General features: G+C 40.9%; 1 protein-coding gene across 1 annotated transcript; it reads right to left on the reverse strand.

Moving 5' to 3' along the window:
- Nucleotides 1–41: 41 nt before the first annotated feature.
- LOC119210286 (protocadherin alpha-6-like) lies at nt 42–3,064 on the reverse strand. The gene is made up of 2 exons (XM_037460110.2): nt 536–3,064; nt 42–83 (listed from the first exon to the last, which is right to left on the reverse strand). The coding sequence occupies exons 1-2, from the start codon at nt 2,891–2,893 to the stop codon at nt 42–44; spliced, it is 2,400 nt and encodes a 799-aa protein (XP_037316007.1). The 5' UTR covers nt 2,894–3,064.
- Between the last annotated feature and the right edge of the window lie 6,969 nt (nt 3,065–10,033).

Here is a 10,033-nt window from a genome sequence, read left to right on the forward strand (position 1 = left end):
TGGACAAATGAAATACCTTGTAAACTACTTGTCATTGACATCTATTCATTGACGGAGTGGCCATTAAGCACCTCACATTCACACTGCACAAGCACAGCGATTGGGGCTCAGTGTGTTATCCATCGACACAGACTAGTGCGTCCACAATTCTTTTGGAAGATTGAACTACTCTACTACTCAAACAAGTTGACCTCAAATATGGTTATTTTTCTCTAACATTATATTAATTGAAAACAAATGTAGAACATAATTCAGGAATGCTGGTGAGCTGTTGCAACGAAGGTCAAATCTTCCATCATCTTTCTTTCTTTCAATAATGTTTTTATTTAAAAAAATTAAACCTACAGATTTAAGGTGTAACTCAACACAAAGACCGTCATGAATTTCTATTCGTTACTTTTAAAGGCGATGGTCAAAAAAATTGACGTAGTGAAATAGAGATTCTCCTTTTCTCGATAAAGACATGTTTCAGCACCTTGGAGAGCGGTCGCGACCAAGGAAAGCTGATTTGATAGTGATCCTTTTAAAATCTTACCTCTCCAGGTGTCCTCCTGTCAGGGAGCATCAGTGTGTTTGCGTGGCTCCCCGGGACTATAGTAGATCCTACACTCATTCTGGGTCCAACTAACATGTAGCGTTTCTCTCCAGATCTGTACTGGATGCTGTGACACAGTGTCCCGTCATAATTAGTCTCTTGTAGATATTTAGAAGTATACTCTGTGGATTTAGAGCACTGCATTGCAATCAGCACGATGATACTGATGAGAAAAAGTGTTGAAACTGATCCCAAAGTTATCATCAGGTAAAAAGTCACGTTATTCTCCTCCTCGTCATTTGTTGCGCTTTTAACATCAGAAGCAGCAAAAGCCTCTTTGGGCTCCACAACTTTGACAATCACAGTAGCTGTTGCTGAGAGTGAAACGTTCCCGTTGTCTTTGACCAGTATGACCAGTTTATGCTCAGCCTCGTCCGTCTCTGTGAATGAGCGCAGTGTCCTGATCTGTCCTGTATAGCGGTCCAACCCAAAGAGACTGTGGTCAGTAACCTCCTGCAGTGAAAACAGTAACCAGCCGTTGTATCCTATATCAGCGTCATAGGCCCTGACTTTAGTCACCAAGTGTCCTGCGTTCACATTGCGGGGAATCTCCTCCACACCTTCAGCAGAACCGTTAGAGCTGAGAGGATACAGGATGACTGGAGCGTTGTCGTTCTGATCCAGAATGAACACGTGCACCGTGACGTTGCTGCTCAGTGACGGAGTCCCAGAATCTGTGGCGACAACCTGGAACTGGAACGTTTTCAGGGTTTCAAAGTCAAAACCTTTTAGAGCTAAAATTGTGCCGTTGGCTTCCTTGATATTTAAAAAGGATGTAATAGCGGGTGCCGAACTCGAGCGGTCGAGAGAATACGTGACTGCAGCATTTTCTCCTCCATCGGCATCTTCCGCTCTCACTGAAAATATTGACATCCCAGCCTTATTGTTTTCAGGTACATAAAAAGTATAAGGACTTTCAGCGAACAAGGGACAGTTATCATTAACATCTAACACATTTACCTGTATCACCTTGGTTGATGACAGCGCCGGATTCCCTAAATCCTTAGCTGTTATTGTGATTTCATACATATGCATCGTTTCTTTGTCCAGGTAGTCCTTGGTGACCAAAGAGTATGACTGTCCGTCGAGGGACTGCTTTAAGTCAAAAGGCAAATGTGCAGGCACACTGCAAGCCACCTGTCCGTTCACACCTGAGTCAAGGTCCGTCACACCCATCAACGCCACCACCGTGCCAGGAGGTGCATCCTCTGGAATTCGACTCGAAAGCGATGTGATCTCTATTTCGGGTCTATTGTCGTTCACGTCTTCCACTTTAACGAGCACGTTGCAGTGTGTGGAGAGGGACACTGCCCCCTTGTCCGCAGCCAGGATCTTAAGCTCATAGACTTGCTTTGCTTCGTAATCAAGGCCTCCTTTCACCGTTATTTTCCCAGTTCTGCTATTCAAGTCAAACGGTTCCGATGACAGTCTTCCCGGTTTACTGCGTAAAGAGTATTCGATCTCCCCGTTAACCCCTTCATCGGAGTCAGACGCATTCACGGTCAGCAGGAATGTTCCTGTCGGTACGTTTTCTTTTATTGTAACGGTGTATTTCTGTTTATCACACACTGGTGAGTTGTCATTTACATCAGACACAATAACAGTGATATTAAGAGTACCAGATTTTACAGGTTTACCCCCATCATTAGCTGTTAAGAGTAGGCGGTGTTGAGCAGCGTGTTCTCTATCCAACGCTCGCTGTAGGATTAAGAAAGGAACCTTTCCATCCTCCCCAAATTCTTCCGTTTCGAGGCGAAAATACTGGTTGTGGTTGAGCTTATAAGACTGCAAGGAATTCAAACCGACATCCATGTCGTGTGCTCCTTCCATTTGAAATCGAGATCCAACCACGGCGGACTCCAGCACCTCTAATGTGTAGTTTTCATCAGGAAATTTAGGAGAATTGTCGTTTACGTCGAGTATTTCCACAGTTATTTGATGCATCTCGAGGGGATTTTCTACAACGGCTTTTAAATTTGTGATGCATGGAACCGTTTTTGCACACAAGTCCTCTCGGTTTATTCTCTGGTTGACTAACAAAACTCCATCTCCTGCATTTAGCTTAAACAGTTCCTGCTTTGTTCCTGACACAACACGCAGATTCCTATCCGCGAGTCTTCCAACATCTAAACCAAGGTCTTTTGCCATATTTCCAACGGCAGTGCCTATTTTCAATTCTTCCTGAATGGAATACCGTATTTGAGCAGAGATTCCTTCCAAATTAATCACGATCAGCAAGGGTAGAGAAAAATAAATCCACGCATCCAGCCATTGTTCTTTGGTTTTCCTTAACGCCATTTTAGAAGAAATTCTTTGCAGCAAAGGTTTAAAATCATAAAAAAATGTTGCGGAATGTTTCGTTTTCCTCTCATGGATGGTTAACGATGAAGCTCTGGCTCTGCCTACATTCTGATCAAAATTAGAGCGTTTAAGCCTATAGTCCTTGAATCGGTATCTTTGGGTTGTCAGTGAATGAATGCACTTGAAAAAATAAGCCCCCTCTCACACCCAGCCACCGTGCAGACATGTAGTATAACAGCACCACCCATTGTCACTGTAGCAGTGGTGCGGACACGATGGTTCGTTTTCCTCCGATGTAATCTTGCTGATATTCTCCTACACATCTGGATTCAAGCAGACGCTAGCGGACAATGTTAGGTGTTTTAAGTTTGGGTCTTAGACAATATCCAAACTACTGCGTGTAGCTTGTTTCAACACTTTTTTTAAATTTCAGGATCTGTTAATATCAATGTACATTTTTCCTACATAGCCTGTCACTATCAATAATTTAAATCAACAGTGCATCTTTATATTTCTTATCACGGATTTGAAACATAGGCATCAATCATTCACTAAGAAAGTTACGTTTCATTATATCTGCACACGGTAAACTGTATTAAATTGACTACTTGAAAGTAATGTCGCTCATTTATTTTAATTGGTTAAAAAAAATAAGTTTAGATAACTCATGTAACTGCAATAAACATTAGCATAGTTAACATAACTATTCATGTTGACAGTAATTAGTCAGTTCAGACAAATCAGATCTGAGTTATATCAAGTAGTAAGAAAAAGTCCAACCCTTCATAAAATAATTAGGAAACCAATTACTTTAACTTGAAACAACAATAGAAAACAGTTATAATGGAAGACAACGTTTATTTCTGAGAAAGTTTTGTCCTCACACATTTTCTTAATCCCAAGCAATGCTGCTGCACAGAAAATTGAGAATACTTAAAATAGTTAAGCAACCAGCTGCATTGTGTCAACTCACAATAAGAGGTTTGTTCAAAGTTTGACAAGCTTAACATTATTATTCAGATCTACTAACATACTTGAGCTAACAGTACTTAAAATATTGATTTGATAGTCGCATCTGAACTTAAATTCAGAAAACTTATAATAATAAATTGGAGGAACTTGAAACTGTTCTTTTAGATTGGAAACATCCATTACCCACTGAACATTTTATGTTGAGTATACTCAAAATCGCTTTGCAGCTGGTTGCTTAACTACTTCAAGTTTTCTCAACTTCTCAAATTTTACTGCCAAGTTTACTCAAATTCCTTTGCTACGCTGCTTCCATTTTTAAATATAAAAGAATGAACCGCTTTGGCTGGAAAAAAGAACAGCATTTAAACTTAAAGCGTTTAGTAACAAGTAAACATCTGCTTGCATCTGTGATGCTTGTTGTTGTTGGACTAGAGCAGAGCGTTCCAACGTCACCTTCAACCACTGTGACTATTCAAAGTGGAACTCCCTGGACACAAGACCCCTCCGTGTCTGTATTCTACAGAAAAACAAGCATACAGAAAGAATAAATCAACAATCCCTCCCTTTTCATTTTTTCCCCTTCACATTGTTAATAATACATTTTCTATGCAAATTTTAAATACTAAAATGCCACATTAGTCTTACCAGACAGTTCTTCAGCAAGCTGACAAAAAATAAAAAATGTGTGTTGACCACCGTAAAGTGTAGAACATCCAATGGTGAGTAGGGATGGGTATTGGGGTTGTTTTTGATACCGGTGCTTTTAAAACTATACCGGTGCCTAAGCTGATACTTTCTTTTTTGAAAGGACAAAACAATAAATAAATAAAAAACACTTGGCTTCAAACTAAGGCTTTGAACTTTTTAACTTCAAACTATGAACAATAAAACAACTGTTTACAGTTTAGTAACTTGGTGTTTCCCCTCTATAAGAGCTTGATTTATTTATTATTTCATTGGAATTTGGGGAATAATAATCATTTAATTTCAGATTTATGCTCATTGTGCAGGAACTAAAGATATGTAACATATTGAAAAGTATTTATGTTGGATTGACTCCTTGTTTGTCTCGATGTAATGACGTCATGAATCCAGCAGGTGCAACACAGAAGAGCTGCATTAAGCACGAGAGCATATTGTTTATCTACCGTGTGATAGAATTTATTATTATTTCTATGTTTAGTCAACGCTTTGCGTAAAATAAAGACGAAAAGAATCAAACGATCTTCCGTCATTCGCGTGAGGAAATGGAGTCACGTGTCAAATGGAGTCACGTGTCTGCATCTCAATGACGAACATCACCGAAGATACACAAGCGTATCCGTGTGTGTGTGTGTGTGTGTGTGTGTGTGTGTGTGTGTGTGTGTGTGTGTGTGCGTGCGTGTCTTTAAAAAACATGTTAGGACAACAATTTTGAAGTTGGGATTTCAAGAGTGTACTCTAAACCCAAATAAGTTAGAGAACTCAAAATATTTGAGGCAATTGATTGCCACATTTTTTTTTAAGTTTATTAACTTAAAAGTAAAACATTTACAGAATATCAAAGGTTGGATGACTTGCTTGGACCTTTGAAAACAGTTCAGTTAGTGTGATCATTTATATCAGCTCAAATATTTACAGTTAATACGATTTCAAATTTCTAGTTTAAAAAAACACACATAACAATGCCAATAATTTCACAGAACTTTAAAGAGTAAGTACCAGATGACCACACCCTTTCCATCCATCTTCAATCGCTTATCCTGCACACAGGGGGGATGGAGTCTATCCCAGCCAACTTCGGGCGAGAGACTGATTACACCCTGGATCGGTCGCCAGCCAATCGCAGGGCTATCACAGAGACAAACAACCATTCACACTCACATAGCCAAATAACTAAGTGCAATTTAGAGTTCCCAAACCAACCTAATCCTCAAGCACATCTTTGGACTGTGGGAGGCACCCGGAGAGAACCCACGTAGACAACATGCAGACTCCACACAGAAAGGCCACTGGGTGGAGTTGAACCCAGCACATTCTTGCTGTGAGGCAACATTGCTAACCACCACACCATTTCATGTGACCCAAAACGAATGTTTATTAATTTGCATTGTCATTAGTCAAATATGATGAGTTGGTTTAAAATAAGTAACTCAAACCTTAAAAATAGTTAGGAAATGTATTTCCTCAATTGAGTTTAACTAAATCAATATATCTCAAAGTCATGAACATCTGCTATTGAACAATATTTTATTGCCAATTTGGTCTTTTTTGTATTCACATTCTAAAATGAACTGAATTTTTAAGTTGTATTGTTAAGTTCTCTTTAGACTATGGTGTAACAATAAACAAAAGCAATAGTCTCGACTACATGACCAAAATAAATATATTTTCCATAGTGACAAGTAACAGTGAAGTTCTTCGGTCTGACCCAGCACGTCACAGACCTGCACATAGTGAAGGCAGTTTCTCGTTGCATATGGTTATGAGTGATTGTGCATTGAGTAGGGCTGTACGGGCCAGATAATGCCCACTTCGACCGAACGCGATCGGTACGGCTGATGGGGGGGGGGGGGGGGGGGGGGGGGGGTGCGCGCTGACGGTGCGACAGGCAAATGGCTGACAGGGGAGGAGAGTGACGCTGCCGATGCGACGGCTGTCACCCGGCGCACGCACTCCGGCGGCGGGCCTTATTGGACGCCCCGGCGGGCCGTCTGTGGACCGCGGGTCGGGAGTTTGGACCTAATTGTTACGTGTATAGAAAATGAGTTATAACTTAATAACAACAATTAACGACCCTCAACAAACGCTCTTTAACAGGGTTAAACACCACTACACAGCAGCTTGTGACACATAAACAATTTGTAGCACTAATAATTGACCATTTATAAAATTACACGGCCGAACTGCATGCTGGGTAAAGCTCATAACAACAACACGAAAACGCGGAAAAGAGCGAGACATGAGGACCAACGAGAGACCAGAGGTGCAGCAACACAACTTGTTCCCAACAGAGGAGCTTCGTCTGTTTGGAGGGGTTCTGGTTTCGTAAAACCCGACGTAAGTTGCATAAGAAAACGCTTTATTGTTAGTCGAGCCGCTGGGATTGCCTCTGGTGGCAACACTAGCAGCCACAACAAGCCAACGAGCTAACGAGCTAACACACCAGCCAGTTGGCTAGCCAGCGGTGAACAGCTGTTCGGGTAGCTGGCCGTCCTTTTCGGGGTCAATGAATGAATGTGTTGACTTGAAAAAACAATACCGTCAAAGTAAAAGTCCCATAAGTGTATTTTCAAAAAGATAATTTCTCCATATTTGAGCAGCAAAAACGTTGTCTCTAATAATTCTAGACAAAGACCAATGTAGATGTGTTAAGGACCTCTCTGACTACTCGTGTACAAAAAATGCCACTCAGTGGAAATCCTTTCTGCAGTGGTCAAGTGCGCGTGCGTGATCGAGTCGAGTGCAGCCGAGTTCCTCCTCACTTATTTATTTTACGTTGGTTAGTTGGGATGATAGGTTTCATTACTCTACTCAGCAAAAAAGTGATTCTTTAATACATTTCCTTCAGTATGGTCAACAAAGTAAGCAGAAATGAGTTAAGCTCAGTTTTACAGTGCAGATATTTCAGCTGTTGGCATGTCAGGTGAACAGCATTTGTTTTTTCTTGCCTGCAACAAAGGTTAATCTGTCAAACTCAATATTACTTCGACTTTAGTGAAACAGATTTCCCTGAAATAACATTTTTAGAGTTAGAGTTACATTATGCAGTAATGCCACCAATAATTCTTTTAAACTTCACCACCTGGACAAAGGCTCTTTTTTCTAAGATATATATTTTATAGGACCAAATTTCATTTAAAGGTATCAGTAAATTATTAAAATAACACACTATTATAAAAACATACAATATGTGATACAAATTAATATAATAGATAATATAATATATTACCTATAATAATAGGTAATAATGCAAATTCCTTTATCAAGTGAATATGTGGCTAAAGAGTATAACCCCCTGGAATAGCATTTTGAATAAAAACCTAAACATAGTCTATTAAACCCATACCTGTTCACTGAAAGTGAAAATGAATTGGATCAATGAAAACATATCACCTTAACGAGCCACCTGTAAATGTACAAATGAATTCCCTGAAACTTAAAACACACTGCTTAAATAATTCGGTCATCGTTCAAGACTGATAAAGGTATTTTTGTCTATTTCTTGTGCAAGTTAAGGTCTGAACATTCATTCTCTCTGTGTAAATTGTATGATCTGCAGCACACTCCTATCGTTGTCCTATGAAGAGGTGAGCAGTGACATCTCATGGATTGAACCTGCAGATGCAACTATGACGAGCCCACATGTGTATCTTATGCAAATGGTATCGCTCCATTCTGCCGCAGTGGGTATGCAGAATAAACCATGATAGAAGATTTCAAATAATAATCACACTAACGGCAGCAAGGAAACTAAGGGGGCTACGAAATCAAAAGAAGAAGAAAAATCCGCACCACATTCTACGGAACCAACTGGTTCTGGATTTAGGCCAAGTGCATAAGCACTGCCGCATTGTGCGACACCTTCTCCCATTTTCTCCTTCCTCATTTTCCCCATGCTGCTTTGAGATAACCAGAATGTTTCTAAGGACCTCATTGTTGATATGATCAGGCCTTAGCAGGCTGATTATTCAGTAAAATTTAACAGAAAATGATCATCTGACGTCTGCGGTTGCTGCATTGTGAGTTTGAAACAGAGCCAGGGTGTGTGTGTGTCGGGGGCGGGAGGGTGTGTGTGTGTGTGTGTGTGTGTGGGTGAGGGGGATTGCGGGGGGGAGGGAGGAGGTGGCGGCACGTCAGAATAATAAATTACAGGCAGCTTCAGAGCTCCCCTTGCAAAAAGAGAGCCCGTCGCCAAGGCAACGCAGCACTAAAGGGGTGGTAGCTGTCCATGGTGCTGAAAGCAAGGAAGGCAGCAGAGGGGGAGGGATGCAGGATCTGTGCGAATGCTGCAGACAAAGAGAGTGCCCCGTTTACCCATCCCCTGATGCTGTTCATTAGCTAAAACATATTCCTCTCAGCACTACTCAAAGTAATCCGTTTGTAATGAATGCACCAGGGTAAAACAACCCTCAGATAATGTTTTTCTTCAGTATTCCAAATTATGCAAGGCCAGAAAGAGGCCACTTTTCATTGTACAGAAATCACATCCGGGCTGTATGATGTGCATACGTGCAGCGGTACCCAACCTTTTTTGCTTCACAGACCAGTTTCATGTCAGACAATATTTCATGACCGGTCTTGAAGGTGTGGCGGTTAGTAGTAGCCATTGAATTTTTCAGAGCAAAAAGTCGGGCTCTCAGACCGACAGCGGTCCGGGGCCCGGTGGTTGGGGGTTGCTGGGTCAGCGTACTAGTGCCCGCTGGTGGTGGTGCTTTGTTCCTTATTGGTGCAATGAAAAGCCGTGTTTCAGTGATCTAGTCTGCCAGTGGACTCCAGCAGCAGACAGCAGGCACTGTGAGAGTCTCCTCTCAGGGTTAAGACTGAAAATGTATTTGATCTGAAGCTGCCACAGGGTTTAAAGAAATAATATAAACCCATAAAAAAACCTTTTAGTTAAACATTGTAAAGACCAACACTTCTTAAGTGCTACTAAAATGTAAGGGTATAGTGGATCCATTTCACAAAATAATTGATCCTGCTTTCATGAATATCAGCACATGATCTCACCTCTCTGGGGGGATGATCTCATGTGTGTGTGCGCATGCAAATGAAGAGACATGCACACACCCTTTCTGGAAAAAGAAAATCCTGCGTTAACGCCTAACAAAACCTGTTTACAATCCTTTTATTGAATTGTTATATATCAACATGTAGCCTCCAGCACTATTCATTTGAATTATTTAGAATGTCAGTTGATTTTTAAATTGGTCTTTTTAGGATGAAGCGGGCCCTGATGTCCTCACAGAGGGTGGATTGTGCTGAGTGATCAGTGAAGACAGTCCAGAGACAGACTTTCTATGAGAGGTAGAGTCATGGACTTCCTCATTTGCCTCTCCCTCCTGTTTTTACTCACACACATCTTTCACTCAAATGACTCCCAGTTACGCAGTTTAATATATTTTAATAGAGGAATTTGAGATTTCATATATAAGACAAAGGTTTTTAAGGGTTACAGGAATGTTT

This window comes from Pungitius pungitius, chromosome 2 (genome assembly GCF_949316345.1).
Source record: "Pungitius pungitius chromosome 2, fPunPun2.1, whole genome shotgun sequence".
Lineage (NCBI taxonomy): Eukaryota > Metazoa > Chordata > Actinopteri > Perciformes > Gasterosteidae > Pungitius > Pungitius pungitius.